A 21,490-nucleotide genomic window follows, 5' to 3' on the forward strand; every position below is an offset into this window, starting at 1 on the left:
CCTCACCTGGGACGTGGAGGAGATCGTCCGGGAGGCCCAGACTAAGAACCCGGACCCGGGAAACGGTCCGAAGAATAGACTCTACGTTCCACCAGAGGCTAGGGCTGCCGTCTTGGACTTCTGCCACGGATCCAAGCTCTCCTGTCATCCTGGAGTGCGTAGGACCGTGGCAGTAGTCCAGCAGCGCTTCTGGTGGGCGTCACTGGAAGCCGACGTCCGGGACTACGTCCAGGCCTGCACCACCTGTGCCAGGGGCAAGGCGGACCATCGCAAGACCAGGGGTCTCCTCCAACCCCTGCCTGTGCCTCATCGCCCCTGGTCCCACTTCGGTCTGGACTTCGTCACGGGCCTCCCGCCGTCCCAGGGCAACACCGCCATACTGACGATAGTGGACCGGTTCTCCAAGGCGGCCCACTTCGTGGCCCTCCCGAAGCTCCCAACGGCCCAGGAGACGGCAGACCTCCTGGTTCACCACGTCGTGCGTCTGCATGGGATACCGTCGGACATCGTCTCGGATCGTGGTCCCCAGTTTTCCTCGCAGATCTGGAGGAGTTTTTGTAAGGAACTGGGGGCCACCGTGCGTCTCTCGTCCGGGTACCACCCACAGACGAACGGCCAGGCAGAGCGGGCGAACCAGGAACTTGAACAGGCTCTTCGTTGTGTCACCTCCGCTCACCCGGCGGCCTGGAGTAACCATCTGGCCTGGATCGAGTACGCTCACAACAGCCAAGTATCCTCTGCCACCGGCCTCTCCCCCTTTGAAGCGTGTCTGGGCTACCAGCCCCCGTTGTTCCCACTTGTGGAGGGAGAGGTCGGGGTACCCTCGGTCCAGGCCCACCTGCGGAGGTGCCGCCGGGTGTGGCGGGCCGCCCGCTCTGCCCTGTTGCAGGCCCGGACGAGGGCCAAGGCCCATGCAGACCGCCGGCGTTCCCCGGCCCCTACATACCAACCAGGGCAGGAGGTGTGGCTATCCACCAAAGATATCCCGCTCCAGGTAACCTCCCACAAACTCAAGGACCGCTTCATCGGGCCGTTCCCCATCGCCAAGATCCTCAGTCCGGCCGCAGTGAAGCTAACTCTCCCGGCTTCACTGCGGATCCATCCGGTTTTTCATGTTTCCAAACTCAAGCCATACCACACCTCACCGCTCTGCTCCCCCGGACCCGACCCACCTCCTGCCCGGATCATCGACGGGGAGCCGGCATGGACCGTTCGTCGGCTCCTGGACGTCCGTCGGATGGGTCGGGGCTTTCAGTACTTGGTGGACTGGGAGGGTTACGGACCCGAGGAACGCTCCTGGGTGAAGAGGAGCTTCATCCTGGACCCGGCCCTTTTGGTCGATTTCTACCACCGACACCCAGACAAGCCTGGTCGGGCGCCAGGAGGCGCCCGTTGAGGGGGGGGTCCTGTTGTGTGGGCCGCTGAAGAGGAGGTACTGCTGGCTCACCACCACCGGATGGCGCCCTGCTTGGAGTGCGGGCTTCAAGCACAAGAGGGCGCCAGAACCACTGGGAGTGACAGCCGTCAATCATCCTCAACACCAGCTGTCACTCATCATCTCATCATCACCATCACCATAAAGGCCGGGTGGCGACTCCACCTCCTCGCCGAGAAATCTCCTACGATACAAGGTAATCTCTCTGCTGACTTATCCGTCAAATAATAATCTGATCTGTTTTGCAGCTGTTTTTTCCTGGTGGTATTTCCTTGACTGGATTTTCGGAGCTGCACGTGTGTATGATTGGAGGTGGAGGCTCTCCCTCCACAAGAATCAATAATCAAGGTTGCTGGGTGTGAGGATTCACACTCACTACCTTCTGTTTTTTCTGCCAGCAGTACCAGGGCCGACAACGGAGGACAGAGACCACCTGGGGACTCGGGGCTTGGCGGCTTCGGTGTTCTTCAGGCCGTTGGTGGTAGAAGCGGTGTGGGTCCCGGCTCTTCGTTCATCTGAGGTCTCCTATCTTCGAGCCTGCCCGCAATCCTCTTGTGTGTGATTGGCAGTACCTTTGTTTATTTTACGTTGTGTTCTTGTGCAACATTAAATTGTTACTCCTTCCCTTATCCATTGTCCGTTCATTAGCGCCCCCTGTTGTGGGTCCGTGTTACGACACCTTCCCAACAGATAATAATAATAATAATATTTCATCATTTTAACAACTAAAATGTTGAGGTGAAGCAGTATTTTTTATGTAATGTCTGAGCTCAGCATTACTGGGTCTGTTTGGGGTTCCAGCTTTAAAATCAGGTCAGTTAGGATGAGGGAAGCCAAAAATATGCAAATGATTACGGCTCTTGTGGTTAGTAATCTGATCAAGCAAGCATGTAGGTTGTTATATAAATTTTGGCTGAAGGCAAAGAAAACATAAAAAATGTGCCACAGAACATACAAATACATACATTAAGCAGTACAACTAAATTGGGGGGATCAGGGTGAGAAAGTGGTCATTAAAAAAACATCCAGAATGCATCCCTGGACATCAAAAACCCACAATTTACCAAAAAAGAATGCCCCCCCCCCCACCCCCATTTTAGCTCCTGGCTACAGCCCTGAGATTTGAATTGGTGTTGAATGAAGTAAAAGCTGTAGAAAAGCCATCTGAGTAAGCTGTCTATGACATCATAAAAAGTTGGTCACCTTGTCACATTCACTAAATTGAGATACTTTAATGATACTCTGTGTGTGTTCATATCTTTATATAACTACACAAACAGACATCAAACTGGGACACCACATTTGCTCCATTGAAAATGCATAAAAGTGGGGCGTCCTGTTGGGTTTGGGAACTGTTAATGCGGGCCGACATCAGGCACTGTGTGAGTCTTATCCCGTGTCCACCTCCAGTGTCAGTTCTAAATTTATCCTTCACAGCTTTTCTGTGGTGGTTTGGGGAGGCGGTACAGCTTCTTCCAGAGCACATGGCCGGGTTCTGTCTCTGCATGGTGCTGTGGGACATGTCTTATGTCCAGGCAGGAGGGCGAAGACATCGGCTAAATGCTGTCGCAGTAATTCAGCATCTGTTGTCTCTGCTGCAGAGAGACGGTCCATATAGAGGACTCGCCTTGTCTCTTTCCACTTATAGACTCTAGAGCCGGGGTGGACAATCACGTGCCATGAAGGGCCGAGACACTGCAGGTTTTCCTTGCTACCAATCACCTCAGCATCCACTGCAAACAACAGAAGGTTCAGTCAAGTCTCCAAATTATGAGCGTCCTCACCCACAAATTTCTTTGTCATGTTTTTCCAGTGTTTTATTGAAACACTGCTGATCCGTTTCTCGATGGGTGACAGAGACTAGTTTGTATAGTTATAGGTTAGATATGGATTCTAGAAGCTTGTGAGTGGTAGTGGCCAAGCGGTTAGGTTGCTTGTTTCCTGTGTGGACGGTTTCTGGTTCAAGGTCACCATTGCTCATTTTCCATGTAATGAGGAGTTGTATCAGGAAGGGCATCCGGTGTAATAATTGTACCAAATCAACATGCAGATCCATCTCAGATCTGCTGTGGTGACCCAGAGTGCAACAGAAGAGCAGCCAAAGGGACTTCCTGTGGATTCTCTGGGCTTATCCAGCTCCGGCACTATGCATGAAGGAAATTGGATGCCGGGATCTGTCAGAGTCTCTTTTGGGACCCTGACCAGTTGATATTGAACAAAACATGAGCAACATGTTGTGGTGAAATGCTGTGTGGCACTAATGCTTCAGGATATGAGTCACATAATCTGTAAGACCTAGGATGGACCTGTTCTGACATGCACTGCACTCTGAGACCTAATGACATCCAAACTCAGTCTTCTGAGTGGAATCTCCATCAAAAGCAGGAGAGTTCATGGCTCAGCAGGTGGACTCACCTACTGGTCTGTCTCCACCTCCAGAATCAAACCGTCCCTCTGCCACAGTTGGGTGATGTGCAGGTGGGCCAAAACTAGTTCCACTAATTTCCACTAGTTCCACTAGTTTTCCAACTGTCGGGGTTTCACACAAGACTGAGTTGTGCTGCTGAGGACTTCACATCATCAGTCCAGGCTTGATGGACCTAAAGTTGCATGAAGATTTGACTATGTGAAGCTAGCTGATTGTTCTATATCTGAGTCCGTATCTGTTCTTTAGGCCTGTCTTGGCTGAGGTGAATTTTTGAGATGTTTTCTATTTCTCCCAGCTAGAAACTGGATGAATCCAGTGGAAGTCTAACAGAAGCTCCTGCATCAGTCTCAGCCGGTTCACCTCTAAATGATCAGTGGTGATGTTTACTCACTGTGGCAGTGTGGTGGCCAGGCAGTTAGTGCACTTGTTTTTGAGCAGAAGGTTGACGGTTCAAGACCATCCCTGCCCATTCTCCATGTAATGTGGAGTTGTGTAAGGAAGGGCATCCAGTGTAAAACTTGTGCCTAGTAAACATGTCCATACCGGATCTGCTGTGTTGACCCCAAGTGACAAATGAGAACCTGAAAAAAATTGAACAATGTTTATTCGGTAACTGGAAAGACAGTTTACATGTTCTCATTTAATACACTTTCTGCTTCTGTTGACAAAGTACAGAAACTGTAAAGTGGTTTATTGCGGACTGTAAATGAGTCCAGATAATGAGTCAAACCAAATCAGGCAGTCGCGCAGTCGAGTTTGTGATTTTTATGATCGCGTGTTTGCCTTCGACATATGAACAGAGATGCTGTTTGCTTTCAACATGAGTGCAGTTTAGAGTTAGATGAACTAGAAAGTCACCATCCATTGTTTTCCCCACAGCATTACAGGACCAGTGGGCCACCAGGCCAACGTGAACCCTGTCAGACCAGAAATACTTTTAATAATGTTGACAGAAAAAAAGCTTATGAAATAATGAAAAATAACAGCAAATATACATTTATTCATTTAAAAGTCAAAAGTTTTGGAACATCTACAGCACTTTTATTATGGCTTTCATTCGCTCACACTGTGCTCTATGGAAGAAGCATTTTTGGAAATGATTTGACAGTGTGCTAATCGACATATTATTATTATTATTATTATTATTATGTCTTAGCGGTGGACAGCTAACTGTTAAATAGCCTGCTGTCAGCATCAGTTATAGTCAGAAGTCAAAGCTTTCAACAGAAGGCGTCAGATGTCAGAATCTGACATCTGCTGAACAAAATTGTGTTTCCAGTTGCCTTAACAGAAATTGGACAGTTTCCCTTACTCCTCCCTCCTGGAATGTTTTTGTGATGTGTGCTGATGGCTTTTGTCCTCTCTAACCGTTCGAGTGATCCCTTGGTGTCTTTGAAACTCTGACAGCTGTGCTGCTAAAGGCAAAGTGTCCTACGTAATAAAAGAGGCATCAGTCTTTGTTTCTTTAATGTCATCCATGTGATGTTTTCTCAGACAGCAGCTTGTAAACTCTGCTGCTGTGCTGCGCCCGAATCATGACAGCAAACCTGCTGCCCTGTGGGCTACGTTTGGCCTGGTCTGCTTTTGTATGGACATTGGTTAGGTCCACATGCACCCTGAGGTCTTTTGCTTCTACCCAGATCCTTTGTATTATTTTCATCCTTGCAGTTGGTGGCAAGGAGGTTAGTGATGCAGAAAATAATGAATCTGAGCCTTTGGGTATTTTTTAATGTGCGCATGAGATGTTTCTGCATCATACTGTATCCACCCATTGGTAAAAGGATTCAAGGATTCAAAAGAATTTTATTGTCATATGCACAAAAGAACATGTTCCCTGCACAATGAAATGTGTCTACTGCATTTAACTCATCCTAATTGCCAGTTAGGAGCAGAAGTCGCCATTAGGCGCCCGGGGACCAGCTCCAGATGTGCATCCCTGCCTTGGTCAACAGCAGGGCTGAGCAAACCAAGACCGACCCATAACAAACGACACACACACAACACACAACACACATAGGCCGGCCCGGTACATAAACACATATAAAAAGCACACACGAGGGAAGAAAGAGAAAAAAACCCTCATAGCCGCTGCGTTACACAGCAGCAATGAGGAAAAAAAAAACCCCATCAGCACAGAAAAACAATAATCACACAGACAAACAAAGACGCAGGACGACAACTGAGATTTGAAGGTCCAGTTTATCAGAACACTCTGGAGGCAGCCTATTAGGCGCCGTCAACGGCCTTGTCCGACAATCCTGGAAGGGGGAGGGGCTCAGCCCTGAACAGTCCACTGTCCACAGTCAATGTCAGAGCTGGAGAAGCTGAGGGGAGGGATGACCAGGGAGCGAGGCTTAAGTGTTGATCTTCTTGAGGAGATTTTTTATCAGAGCGGCCTTGAAGTGCAGCTGTGTTTGGGGAAGCCAAATGAATATCCAGATTAGCAGACGCCTGAAAGATTCCACAGTTCTGAGAACGGAGTGGCTCTCAATACATCTGAATGTAGGATGTGGTCTTTACTGACGGTCAAAGTGGGTTTCCAGAGCTGCAATCCTGCCCGAGATGTTTTCCAGCGTGCGGGTAACACCCACCGACTGCGCAGCCACTGCCTTCCCAATTGAATCAATCATGTAGGGCAGCCTGGACGGCCCAATTAATGCTGCTTCCACTTTCTTAATTTTCCGGTAAACCAGCGCCATGCCCGCTCCACGCAGCAGAAAGCCGGTCACCACCAAGCCAAATATATACACATCTTCGACGTCCTCCACAGAAAGCGTGTAAAGGCACATGACCTGCCATCTCCTCCACGAGTCCATCATGTAACCCATCACATACGTCCCGGCAGGACGGTCGGGTCCTCCGCCCCCGAATGTCTTGTGGAAAAAATAGTGTCAATTGCGTTCAGAGACCACTTTAACAGATCCATTTTTGTCGTTTTCCAGAAGAGCAAAGCTGCAGCCTCACAGACAACACGCCACAGAAGCAGGAAAGATAAGGAAGGAGGGAGAAGAGAAAAATGCGTCTGTCTCGGCCGAGTGCAATCTGGCAAAAAAAAAAAAAGCAGTACATTTCACAGAAAAAGTAAAAAATAACAATAATTTTTATAAGCAGTGCTGAACCTTTGCAGGACTGTGGCAGGATTACAAAAATAATGAGCACATCATTTAACTTTGGCTTTTCCATGACTGAGAGCCTCACATTTTTTTTCTGCAATACAATTTGAGATTTGAGTTGTTTTTTTGTTTTTTTTTCTTTTTTCAGTGACTGAAACACTGCCGGGAAACACTGCCATCCGTACAGGCATCATTTCACAACGTGACCGAGTGGTATCCATAGTAACCACAGGTCCTCCTCACTCTGGCTCCCGTGTCTTTGACAGTTTGGCTGAAATGTGGTTTTATGTCTGTAATTAAGAACAACTGGTGTGTGTTGGTGTAGTTCTGCTTTTTGTCATCAGCCAGCCAGTGGAAAAGGGGGACATTGGAATTGGATCATGTAAGTCAGGTTTCTCAGATGTACAACAGTCACAGTTGAAGACCACAAGTGTGTGTGTGTGTGTGTGTGTGTGTGTGTGTGTGTGTGTGTGTGTGTGTGTGTGTGTGTGTGTGTGTGTGTGTGTGTGTGTGTGTGTGTGTGTGTGTGTGTGTGTGTAAATTTTTTCAATGGTTGTTGTTGTTTACCCCTCCCTGCATGGACCCCCTAACCTGGCTGAGGTACTTGTGAGATGGGCTCCATTGGTCCTGGGAGCTGTGTTGTCTGGAGTATCAGATCTTGGTCGGGACTCTCACAAGGAGACAAACTAAGGCCGATACAAAAATAATCCTTTCATGAGTGGCACAGTCAGAGAAATAATTCCCCTGTCCAGATTAGGGAGATCCGGGCGTCCTTCTGGAGGAGGGAGCTTACAGGTGAGCGCCTGGTCATGGAGTCTGTAGCCGTGTGGCTCAGACGGGCTCAACCTGAATAAACAAATTAGGTCCAATCCCAATACTCCTTCTTGACTGTGTGAAATGAAGGGACATGGCAGAGGTATTGGGATTGGGCCTTGGTGGCACCTCAAAGTGGACTCACCAAGGGTTTGGTACACAGCTTGAATGACAGTGGGAAGGGGCCTAAGTCCACACAGACTGGCACTCTGCTTTCATGGAATGTGGAACGTTACGTGTCTGGTTGGGAAGAATCCTGGGAGATTGAGTTGAGTAATACCAAGAAGAGATAATTGGCCTTACTTCCATGTGCAGTTTGGACTCTGGAATCAGGGTGAGAGGCACTGGGCAGGAGTCCTGTTCTTCCTGCTGTTATTTTGGAGTTTTCTCCGTTGAATGAGAGGGCTGTCTCATGTGACTTCTTGTTGCACAGAAGGATATGGCTGTTGTTCTTTTTTTGTTGTTTTTTTGTACCTGTGTATCTGTGCCCCGCCTTCTTGGAGATTTAGTGGGATTATGGAAAAGGTTCCTGCTGGGGGATTCAATGCTCACATGGACAGTGATGGAGACACTTGAGGAACAGCCCCCCGTGATTGAGCCTGAGTGCGTTGTTGCTGGACGTCTGTGCTAATCCTGGATTGTTCATCACATACAGCTTTTTTGAGCATAAGGGTGTTCTTTGGTACACGTGACACCAAAGCAGCCTAGGTCAGCGGTTGATGATTGATTTGGTGATCACGTTATTATACCAGTGACTGTGTGACTTGGGCACCACATAATGGCAAGGGAAGTCAGATGGTGTGGTAAGTTTAACCGACTTGGAAGATCTGAACTAGTTGTGATGGTTCTCTGGGAAGGTGTGGTAGAAGAACCTGTATAGACGGTCTTTAAGTCACTCCATTCCACAGGAGTTCGGGGACGTGGAGTCACAGTGGTCCGCGGTAAAGGCCTCCGTTGTTGAAGCAGGTGCTTTGAGTTGTGGCCAGATAATTGTTGGTATGTGGCAGGAACTCAAGAACCTGCTGGTGGGCACCTGCAGTGAGGGAAGCCATCAGATCTTTCATGTATAGTTAGCAGTGCACACAGGTCTCCAGAATCGGCAGATACTGGCGGGCAACAATAGAAGGACCGCAGCCTCAGCGGTTGCAGAGTCACAAACTCAGATGTGAGAGCAGCTTGGAGGGGCCAGAAATTCTGGTCTGCCTCAAAGCAGTTCTGACAAACCATGAGATGATTCAGGAATGGGAGCCTGTTCTTAGCCCAAGCTGTTTTCAGCCAGAGTGGAGTGCTGCTTCCCTGGACTAGGGTTAGCCACCACACACACACACACACACACACACACACACACACACACACACACACACACACACACACACACACACACACACACACACACACACACACACAAATGGAAACATTGTTAACATTGTTTGGATTCCTCATTTCATAAAGTTTCTAAAATGTCTAGTTTTCAAACTGTCCAAATGATTTTAATGACCCTCTGAGTCATTACAGAAGGAACCTGATTGTACCGGGAGCAGTTCATGTCACTATGTCTAATTATGTGAGGACGTGTGTGTGTGTGTGTGTGTGTGTGTGTGTGTGTGTGTGTGTGTGTGTGTGTGTGTGTGTGTGTGTGTGTGCGCGCGCACATTTCATTGTGTGACATCTGTGTGAAGTGTGTCGTAGGTGGTGTGTATTTTTTCACTTATCTGGAGCAGTGAATTATTCCTTGGGGCCTAGACTGATTTAGAGCACTATATTCAGCCACCATGTGTCAGAGCTCTGCTTCTCTCTCTTTCTCTCTCATCTCTCCATTCCATCTCTTCTTTCCCCTTTATTTCATTCTCCTCCAGTCTGAGCTCTCGCTCTCTCTCTCTCTCTCTCTCTCTCTCTCTCTCTCTCTCTCTCTCTCTCTCTCTCTCTCACCAGCAGAGTTTCGATGGACTCCATCACCTTCACGCCAGCTGAACATGACCTTAGGACATCCCTGGATCACTCGGTTAGCAGCTTCTGCAGCAGAACTTTCTTTTCAAACATAAACTGAATGAAGACTTACCAGCCTGTTACATGACACGTGCACAGCTGGATGCCAGGCGTCTTATTCTGGTTGCTCCCTTTAGAGTTCACCACAGCAGATCATCTGTCTCTATCTCCCCCTGTCCTCTTCATCTTCTTCTGTCACACTAGTTCTCTCTCAACACGTCCATAAACCTCTTTTGTCTTTCTTTTGTCTTGCCTCATGGCTCCATCATCACCATCATTCTCTTAACATTCTCTGCATCCCTCCTCTGTATGTCCAAACCATCTCAAGATAAGATAAGAGATAAAAATTAATTTTATTACTCCAACACAGTGGAAATCTGAGTGTCACTCTAGCCTCCCTGACCTCGTCTCCAAGCAGTCTGAGCCGTGCTATCTCTTAGTCCATGGGCCAAGCAGGTTTTCTGTAACAGTTAAAGAGACTAAATGACACTTAGAATCCAGCCTCAGTGTACCATGGCCCACATAAAACTGTATGAAAGTCATCCCAGGGTGGTAGTTGTAGCCAGGTAGGGCTCAATGAAGGGTTACACAGAGGTCAGAATTTTAAAATGCTCCAGTCATGTTGACAAATATACCGCATTATTTGTCTGATCATAACAATCCAAAAAAGGCATAGTTTGGCCTATGAATGACTGAATGTTCTTGAATTGCGGGGTAAAAACAGAGAAAATGGTGCCAAAGGTCAGTTTCTGTTTGTACAGGTGTTAAAAATTAAAGTTGCTCCAATTTTTCGTAAGAAGTGATGCAAATTATTGGTTGAGTTAATCGAGTTTCAAAAAGAAATAGTTTGCATCATGTGTCGTGCTTAATTATCACGTTACAGGGTAACATGTCACATGTCAGAGAATCCAATGGATGTCGACCTTGTTTGACCGTTATTTTGGAGACCAAACATTCAACACTGTCAGACTGTTCCATTTATTCATCCTTTTATTTCAATCGATAATTTGCATCACTTTTTACTGAAATTGGAGCACTTTTAACTTTTGACCCCTGTACAAACTGAACTTGACCTTTGTCACATATTTTGCTGTTTTTACCCCATAACTCCAGAACATTCAGTCATAGATAGTCCAAACTATACCTTTTTGGAATCATTATGATCAAACAAACATGATTGGAGCATTTTTAAATTCTGACCTCTGTAACCCTTCATTGGGATGGCTATTATACATTTTTGCGTAGCTCATGGTACACTGAGGCTGGATTCTAAGTGTCATTTAGTCCCCTTAAGTGGTACCCATTAGGTCAAAATTGATGACTGGCTTGTGGACTAGAGTGTTCAGAACACAAAAGTGAGAAGGTCTAAATGATTAATAATAAATCAATTCAGTAATTGCTTAATTAACATAAAACTTGCTGTTACTTTTTGGTGTCATGCTTTAAACATGGTCATGTCAGGTTTCCATGGCAACTCTGGCCTTTTCTACCCCTCCAGTGTCTCCTTTTCTTCAGGATCTTCAGGAGCAGTGTGTCATCCTCCTTGCAGTTTGTTGATTGCAGACACTCCGCTGAAGTATTTTGTAGAGTTCTGTGGGAAGTCTGTCACAGACAGCAGAGGAAAGCCGGCGTCAGGCTTTAGGATGGGATCAGGCTGAGTTTGGCACATTCGTCCACTCAAGAATTTCCACTTTGTGTCAGTAGAACAGATTAAAAGCTGCAGCAGTTAACCTCAACATTAAAATGTTTCCTCTTTTGACCCCCAAGTTTCTTCCACCGGGCCGTAAAGGAAACAATGTGGCTCTGGAAGCTCGCAAGCTTCCAGAGCTGTTAAATTTTGGGAGAGTTTTTGGCAGAGGATTTGTGGCTTGGTTAGCACGGTAGCTTAGTGGTTAGCACTGTTGCCATATAACAAGAAGGTCATGAGGTCGATTCTCACCCTTTCTGTGTGGAGTTTGCATGTTCTCCCCATATTTGTGTGGGTTCCCTCCGAGTGCTCCAGCTTCCTCCCACATCCAAAGACATCCAGGTTACGTGGACTGAAAACTTTAACTTGTCTGTATGTGTCCCTGTGACAGACTGGCGTCCTGTCCAGGATGAACCCGCCTCACGCCCTCTGACTGCTGGGATAGTCTCCAGGCCCTATGACCCTTAATTTGGGTAATCGGTTGAAGATGAGTGAGTGAGTGGGATTTTGGGCTGATCAGTGCTTGTATTTTTTTGTAGAAATGTTTGATTTTATTGATTTCATCCTTCCACAGGTAGGAGAAGTAAAGTAGTAGGAGTTCAAAGTTGGACTAAAATGTTATTTGCTAAAAAAAAAAAAAAAATCCTGTTTTGCTTCATTTCAGAAACAGTCACATATAGTGACCTAAATTTTTGGATTTGCCTGTAATACCAGCAGGTGTGCATCTGTGATTGATTTGTTTTTCAGAAAATTCCTGAGAAATTGTTTGATTTCATATGCAACAAAATGCCACCAGTGGAGTTGAAGGCAGTGTAACAGTGATGTCTGCAGGAACTCGTGGAAATCCCTGGGAGGCAACGAACGTTATCTCTGGGAAGATTTCTGGATGGGATGGTGGAATTCTACATCCAGGGTTGATCTGGAGATGCCTGTGCCAGAGTTTTTTTTTTTTAAATGAGATGTTGCAAACTGACAAACAGACAGTGCTCGATAGATTCTTTCGCCTGGTTTGTTGGCTGGGTCACAGACAGTCGGGGTCTGAGGACCTGCTGCAGCCTTCATCTGCCTTCACAGCCGTTTGGGTTACAAGCCGTCACCTCCTCTTCCTGAGCCGCCATTGACAACTTCTTGCTTCACCAGAGCCCCGTTCGCCGTCTCGTGTCCAGGGTTCCTGTTGGGCCTTCATGGTTACTCAAGTGGCCATGTGGTATATAAGATCTCCACCGTATTTCAACTCAGCAAGCATTTCTCTACTAGATCTGTTTCCTGCGTGTCACGACATGGACAAGGGGTTGGATTTTGACACAGAAACAAAAAGTATCACTGTTCAGAAATACAGGACAGGCGGGCACAGTTGCGGTGAACTGCAGAAGCAGTGCTCAGCGTTTTTCTAAGGTGAGGTGGAAACGGAGTGTGGTTGTTGGGTGTCAGGGTGACCTATGATGTCACCTGAAAATGTCTACAGCCCTGCTGTTCTTGTGTTCTCTCTTCATAGTATTCAGTCATACAAGTTGTACAAAGTACTTTTAGTACCAAGCAGAAAGTCAGGCCAGTCCTTCCTTCCGCCTCTTTCTCACCGTACCGTGATGTTCTGATTACAGCTTTGGTGCTGAAAATGGATCACGAGTTAAATATAGAACATCTGTTCCTCTAGTTTTATGGCGCTACTTCCCACACAACCTGCCGCGTATTTATATGTTAACCTAATTACACGACTACTCGCACTGCGGTCGACCCAGACGGCTCAAGTTTCCTGCTTCTTGACGTCAGATGTTCTGTTTGATTTTTGCACAAATGTGTGCTGCACACATCTACTGTATTTAGCAACCGAGTGGACCTTAGTTACGCCACATTAGGCGGCAGAAGTGAGGTCGTCCTCAGACGGCTGACCGTGTTTTGACGCTGGTCGGTGAAGACTTTCAGTTCATCGTGGTTACAGTAAACGGGGGAAATTGACAGGAAAGGCTTTATGGTTGGCACACATAGTTACGAGAACATGGGCGCTAACACTTAATGTGTAGTCACGTTTAGAGGTTTGTCACTACGGTCCACCCTTCAGTTTCACAGGCAGGGGACAGATTGTGTTTCCTTTGACAGCTGACTTGAGGGACATTGACCAGATTATCAGCGTGTGCTGGTTCAGATTTATCCTGCAAAAATAAGAGTTGGCAGCCACGTTCTCTTGAATGTTGCGTATTGGTAACAACAGCGCACAAACACAGACCTGCAACGACCCACACCACCGAGTGTGACGAGTCCTCCCGTTAGTCTCTGTCACCATGGAAACATCACTTTCTAATTGATAAGTACAACACAACAAATAATCTCTTCAACGTATGAAACAGAGTTGTGAGCTTTGATTGTCAACATTCTGGACAACAAAACAAAATCTGAATGTCACAGAAGTCCGCTTTAACCCTTTAGATGTTTGTGATGTCATACAGCAGCAAATTTAAAGAAATGAATGATGATGATGATGATGACATAACCCATAACAACAGACGGACGAGTGCGACAACATAACCTCTGACAACACGGACGAGTGCGACGACATAACCTCTGACAACACGGACGAGTGCGATGACATAACCTCTGACAACACGGACGAGTGCGACGACATAACCTATAACAACAGACGGACGAGTGCGATGACATAACCTTTAACAACAGACGGATGAGTGCGACGACATAACCTCTGACAACATGGACGAGTGCGACGACATAACCTCTGACAACATGGACGAGTGCGACGACATAACCTCTGACAACATGGACGAGTGCGATGACATAACCTCTGACAACATGGACGAGTGCGACGACATAACCTCTGACAACAGACAGACAAGTGCAACGACATAACCTATGACAACAAATGGATGAGTGCGACGACATAACCTATAACAACAGATGGACGAGTGCGATGACATAACCTCTGACAACACGGACGAGTGCGACGACATAACCTCTGACAACACGGACGAGTGCGACGACATAACCTCTGACAACACGGACGAGTGCGACGACATAACCTCTGACAACAGACGGACGATTGCGACGACATAACCTCTGACAGCAGACGGACGGGTGCGACAACATAACCTCTGACAGCAGACGGACGGGTGCGACGACATAACCTATAAAAACAGACGGACGGGTGCGACGACATAACCTATAAAAACAGACGGACGAGTGCGACAACATAACCTGTGACATGTACGAGTGCGACGAGGTAACCTGTGACAACATGTACGAGTGCGACGACATAACCTCTGACAACACGGACGAGTGCGACGACATAACCTCTGACAACAGACGGACGAGTGCGACGACGGACGGGTGCGACGACATAACCTATAAAAACATACGGACGAGTGCGACAACATAACCTGTGACAACACGTACGAGTGCGACGACATAACCTCTGACAACACGTACGAGTGCGACGACATAACCTCTGACAACACGGACGAGTGCGACGACATAACCTCTGACAACAGACGGACGAGTGCGACGACATAACCTCTGACAGCAGACGGACGAGTGCAACGACATAACCTATAACAACAGACGGACGAGTGCGACAACATAACCTATGACAACAGACGGACGAGTGCGACGACATAACCTTTGACAACAGACGGACGAGTGCGACGACATAACCTATGACAACAGACGGACGAGTGCGATGACATAACCTATGAAAACAGACGGACGAGTGCGACGACATAACCTCTGAAAACAGACGGACGAGTGCGACGACATAACCTCTGAAAACAGACGGACGAGTGCACTGACATAGCCTCTGACAACAGACGTGCGAGTGGGACGACATAACCGATGACAGCAGACGGACGATTGCGACGACATAACCTCTGACAGCAGACGGACGGGTGCGACGACATAACCTCTGACAGCAGACAGACGGGTGCGACGACATAACCTATAAAAACAGACGGACGGGTGCGACGACATAACCTATAAAAACAGACGGACGAGTGCGACGACATAACCTCTGACAACACGGACGAGTGCGATGACATAATCTCTGACAACAGACGGACGAGTGCGATGACATAACCTCTGACAGCAGACGGACGAGTGCAACGACATAACCTATAACAACAGACGGACGAGTGCGACAACATAACCTATGACAACAGACGGACGAGTGCGACGACATAACCTTTGACAACAGACGGACGAGTGCGACGACATAACCTTTGACAACAGACGGACGAGTGCAACGACATAACCTATGACAACAGACGGACGAGTGCGACGACATAACCACTGAAAACAGACGGACGAGTGCGACGACATAACCTCTGAAAACAGACGGACGAGTGCACTGACATAGTCTCTGACAACAGACGTGCGAGTGGGACGACATAACCGATGACAGCAGACGGACGAGTGGGACGACATAACCGATGACAGCAGACGGACGAGTGCACTGACATAGCCTCTGACAACAGACGGACGAGTGCACTGACATAACCTCTGACAACAGACGGACGAGTGCACTGACATAGCCTATGACAACAGACGGACGAGTGCGACGACATAACCTATGACAACAGACGGACGAGTGCGACGACATAGCCTCTGACAATTGACGGACGAGTGCACTGACATAGCCTCTGACAACAGATGTGTGATGACACATGGGTGTAACAACATAACCTCTGATAACAGAGACGAGTGCAACAACAGACAGATGAGTGTCATGACATAACTTCTGACAACGGACATTTGAGTGTAAGAACAGGGACACGGGTGCAGCGACATGACCTCTGGTAACAGACAGACGAGTGCAACAACAGACAGCATGACAGCATAAGGTGTGATAACAGATGAGTGTGACAACAGACAGACGAGTGTGACACTCAGCAAACAATGACAGAGAAGTCTGGAGAGAAGTGTTGAATCTGACCCCAACTGGAGTGTTAAAACGTAGCACAACAATGAAACACACCAGAAACCATGTAGGTAATCGTGGTTTTATCTTTGTGTAGTTTTGCTCTTTAGCATTTCTGGAGAAAAGTCATTGATGCCGTGTTTGAGTGGCGCGGAGGGCTGGCGTTTCACTGCTGTTCCTGCTCCTGTCGTTGCTCTAGGCAACTTAAATGACTTGGGTTCTCGTAATTTGGTGTCCAGGCTTTGTTGCTGGGTTTGATTTCAACAGATGATCCAGGCACATCGAGGAGGACGTGTTCTTTCTCTTGTTCTGATCTTGAATCTGTTCTCTGGTGGATGGAGTTTCTGACTCAGCTCTTACAGCCTTCTTCAGATTGTTGTATGGCTGGGGGGCCTGGCTGCCTTTTTGTTTCTGTCTTTTGTTTTTCCTTCCAGGTGGCTTGCATTTGGGACTGAGTGGCTGTGTTGCTGAGGTTATCAGGACCTCACCCTGATCACCTGCGGCTCGTCAGGACTCACAGCTGTGGTGCATCTATATGGATTGGAACATGGTGGCATTTAAGACTGGAGTGTACAGTGTGTATTTGCCAGAGACTCGACCTTGTGACCAGACGGGTGAGATCGTCGTCTCGGGAGCCATCTCATCATCAGTGGATGCAGAGAACGTCCAGGGTTTGATGCACGGTCTGTGAAAGAGGAGGGGGTGAGGTCTCACGCTCGTCAGCACACTTCCTGAGGTACGTTAGATTTTGTGACTAACGTTTATACAGTCAGTAAATGTGGTGTCCCTCACGCCTTATTATATTGAGCTGTACGTTAGTCATGTATCGGCTTCCACTGCAGTGGAGTTTTGTGAACTGGATGTTCCATGCCTGCAGGTTGGGAAGCTGATTAGTAATTAAGCCAGGAAGTGTTTGCTGTTTATGTACACCTTTGAGTGGTCTCTCTGTGTGTAGAGTGTGGACTCACATAATGGTTCCTTCTTTCACAGACTCGGTTTGTTGCGGCCACCTGGGGGGTGTCGGCGGGGTCCTTGGGTCCGAACGGCTTCTGGCTCCGGACCGTTAGCGCTGCTGGGAGCGCACCGTATCACCACCACGCCAGACCACACACTCTTTTGTTGTTTTGTATCACATCACTGTTATGTATTAAATTCAGTTAGCCTTTGTACCGTGCTCTGCTTATTTCATACTGGGTCCTTCAAACGCTGGTCGGTTCTCCGAGCTGCGTCCGACACATAACAGTAGTCTCTGGCCAAACATCACGGACCCAGCGGTAGCAGAGACGGTAACGCGCCGGGAAGGCGGCAGCAGACGTTCAGTAGTTATCCGGATCAGTTGCGGGTGCTCTCCGCCCGGATGGTGCGTGTTTGAGACCCATTACTGAATACTGATTTGTGCTCTCTTGCAGCCGTGTTCCTGTGTTTGTGCCTTATCCGTGGGTCGTGGTGGAGTGTGACTGGCGACGGCTTCGCGTCACGCTCCGACCGGATAAGAGGTTTAAACGGGAGCTGCAAGAGTGTGTCTGTAATGGGTGCACGCGCACGGCGGAGCTCTGTGGCACGGGTCGCTGAGCTTCCTGTGTTACAGTTGTAGCCCCGTTTCCCCGGATAAAGATAACTACTGCGTCTGTTGTATCAGCTCCGGCGTTATTTAGTTGAGCACATTTTGGTTGTGTGTTGCACACAGCTGCGCACGGAGATGCAGCTCGTTTGTTTTCTGTCACCAAAGGGGTTTTTTTCATTTTTAGCACTTTGGCTCCCTTTTTTGGTGACTTAGTCACATTACCGTTAAGCTCTTAAGTTAGAACAGGTGTGTTCGATTTGTTTGAGCTTAACGGTATACGTCACTGATTTGTTTTGTGTTAGTTCATTTCGTGTGGGTGTTTTTTGAGTTGGTTTTTGTGTGGGATTTATTTTTTTTTTTCCACTGTTTGTGTCTGGGGTTGTGACCCTGCAGCCTGTCTAAGAAGACAAAAAAAAAAAAAAAAACAAGGACCCAAACAACTGTATGTTGGTCTGTTAGTCTTTCTTTTTGTTTCACCTCCCCAGGGTTTGATGGGACGGTCCCCTGGGGGGTGATGGGGTGGTACTTGGGTTTTTTTTTTTTCTTTTTTTTGTTTGTTTTTGTTATGCCCTCTCTTCTCCTCTGGCTCCAGCCGGGTGAGCCGTAGTGTCGGCGTTGCTGGAGTGGTGCAGTTTGGTTATACTGGCTGTTTCCCGGGTAACCTCTGCACCTGGGTGGGGGGGGGGGGGGGGGGGTTTGATTCCCTGTTCCACCTCCGGCTTCAGCACGCCTTTGGCCATCTGCCATCGGCGTGGCTGAGGTTTGGGGCAGTGGGATATACCCGCAGCTAGTGGCTGGTGTAGAAGTCGGAGGAGTGGCGCCGTTTTGTGCCGTTTGCCATAACCGCTGTTCCACTCCTCCCGGTTGGCTTCTGGGGTATAGTCACGGTTGGTGACACTGGACGTGCTTCCAGTTTCCACTGCGCCAAGGGGGTGGGGTTGGGGTTGTTTTGTTTGTATGTTGTTTTTTTTCTCTCTTCTTGTTTTTCCCCCCAGTTTCCGCCCTCAGGGTTTGACTGTGGTGTCCTCTGGGGGGGAAAGGGCTGTGGGTCCGGTCCATCTAGCCATAGACGGCCGGGGCTGGGTCCGTTGGTCATGAGGGGAGGCGTCTCCTGGGGTTGACGAGTGGTCCTCTGGGAGGCGCTGGGAGTCCCCGTGGGTGACGTTGGATCCCAGAGGGACCTCGGCTGTGGTTATTACTCCTGGAGCTGGCGGGAAGTCCTCTGGGGGGTGTTGGTCCCTACATGTCGTTTTGGGGGGGGGGGGGGGGGGGGGTTTAGCGCTTTTATTTGTAAGCTTAAGTTTGGGGTTTTTCTTTCTCCTCTTCCCGGGGTTTGATAGGACGGTCCCCTGGGGAGGGGGGGGTGGTTTGGTTGTTTATGTTTGTCTTTTTTGTTTTATGACTAATGACCGCACATGGTTGGATAAAGGCTGACCGCACAGGTTTAAGAACTCCTGGCCACACCTGTGCTAAGTGACTGACTGAAACAAAGGCAAGGATGCAGCCAGAGGAGAGGACATCAACCATTCTGTTGGAAGACGAATGCAGATGCGGTTTCCAGCCATGGTCCCTGGAGGGGGGTGTTTCTCCTGGGCCAGGTTTGTGTGGTCGCCGGGAGGCTTCCCGTGAGGGTGGGGTACTGTTGTATGGCTGGGGGGCCTGGCTGCCTTTTTGTTTCTGTCTTTTGTTTTTCCTTCCAGGTGGCTTGCATTTGGGACTGAGTGGCTGTGTTGCTGAGGTTATCAGGACCTCACCCTGATCACCTGCGGCTCGTCAGGACTCACAGCTGTGTTGCATCTATATGGATTGGAACATGGTGGCATTTAAGACTGGAGTGTACAGTGTGTATTTGCCAGAGACTCGACCTTGTGACCAGACGGGTGAGATCGTCGTCTCTGGAGCCATCTCATCATCAGTGGATGCAGAGAACGTCCAGGGTTTGATGCACGGTCTGTGAAAGAGGAGGGGGTGAGGTCTCACGCTCGTCAGCACACTTCCTGAGGTACGTTAGATTTTGTGACTAACGTTTATACAGTCAGTAAATGTGGTGTCCCTCACACCTTATTATATTGAGCTGTACGTTAGTCATGTATCGGCTTCCACTGCAGTGGAGTTTTGTGAACTGAATGTTCCATGCCTGCAGGTTGGGAAGCTGATTAGTAATTAAGCCAGGAAGTGTTTGCTGTTTATGTACACCTTTGAGTGGTCTCTCTGTGTGTAGAGTGTGGACTCACATAATGGTTCCTTCTTTCACAGACTCGGTTTGTTGCGGCCACCTGGGGGGTGTCGGCGGGGTCCTTGGGTCCGAACGGCTTCTGGCTCCGGACCGTCAGCGCTGCTGGGAGCGCACCGTATCACCACCACGCCAGACCGCACACTCTTTTGTTGTTTTGTATCACATCACTGTTATGTATTAAATTCAGTTAGCCTTTGTACCGTGCTCTGCTTATTTCATACTGGGTCCTTCAAACGCTGGTCGGTTCTCCGAGCTGCGTCCGACACATAACACAGATACTTTGTTTCTTTTTGTCTTTAAGCTTGAGTTGAATAGAATAGTAGGAATCAAACTTGTGACCTTTCTGTAGAGGTCAGTGATATGAGTTGTTGCTGTCTCCGAGACGTTCATATAGAGCTTGTGTTGCATGCTGCTGCGTCCACCACAAAGCAGTTCATATGTTTCTGAACTTGGGAGTCCAGAAGTGTAATAAAAACAAAACAAAAAAACACTGATTTGGACTTGCCAGCGAGTCTATGGACCCCAGAGGACTAATGCTGGTGCGTCTGTTGCCAGTGTGCTGTGAGGGCGGCAACACAAGGCCGAGTCCTGGTTCTGGAGGGTCTGGAAAAAGCTGAGCGGAACGTTCTTCCTGTCCTCAACAACCTCCTGGAGAACAGAGAGATGCAGCTGGAGGATGGACGCTTTCTGATGTCAGCGGAGCGTTACGACAAGCTACTGCAGGTCAGTCTCTCAAATCCGGGTCAGTGTCATCAATGGTAAGGGTCAAAGTTCACAGCATACTGGAAGTTTGGGTTTCTTTGTGGTTTTTATTGTATGTGGCAGGAGCACAGCAAAGACATTCTGGACAATTGGAAGATTGTCCGTGTCAGTGAGGACTTCAGGGTCATTGCTCTCGGCCTTCCTGTTCCAAAGTACAAAGGTCACCCACTGGACCCTCCTCTCCGCTCGCGCTTCCAGGCCAGAGACATCTATTACCTACCATTTAAGGTCAGTCACTGATCCAACCTGGATAAGATCATCAGTCCTACAGCTGCATGTATTAGTCATGTGACAGGTGGGCGTCTCCATTCTGCATTGTCATCCAGAAAGTTACCTTTGTTGTCTTGTAGGCCTTGAGCCAGACCCGTGAAAGTGGGCGTGTTGTTCCCACCGGGTGGTAAAACCTATCACCCGTAATTTAGTTGGTATGCGTATATCCCTAGCAACGGGATAATTATGTATTGTGGCCGTCCCAGGGCAGTAGCTGTAGCCAGGTAGGGGTCAGTGAAGGATTGCACAGGGGTCAACATTTAAAAATTCTCCAGTCC

The 21,490-nt window shown here is 48.3% G+C and overlaps 1 protein-coding gene across 1 annotated transcript in view; it reads left to right on the top strand.

Annotated features, from left to right (window-relative positions):
* The window catches only part of LOC117505997 (von Willebrand factor A domain-containing protein 8-like), a 71,328-nt gene that overhangs the window by 16,231 nt on the left and 33,607 nt on the right, over positions 1-21,490 (top strand). Inside the window, exons 5-6 of the mRNA XM_034165541.1 lie at positions 20,736-20,903; positions 21,006-21,170. Of these exons, the coding sequence (XP_034021432.1) occupies positions 20,736-20,903; positions 21,006-21,170 (333 nt within the window). The remainder of the gene's footprint in view (positions 1-20,735; positions 20,904-21,005; positions 21,171-21,490) is intronic.

This window comes from Thalassophryne amazonica, unplaced genomic scaffold, assembly GCF_902500255.1.
Source record: "Thalassophryne amazonica unplaced genomic scaffold, fThaAma1.1, whole genome shotgun sequence".
NCBI lineage: Eukaryota > Metazoa > Chordata > Actinopteri > Batrachoidiformes > Batrachoididae > Thalassophryne > Thalassophryne amazonica.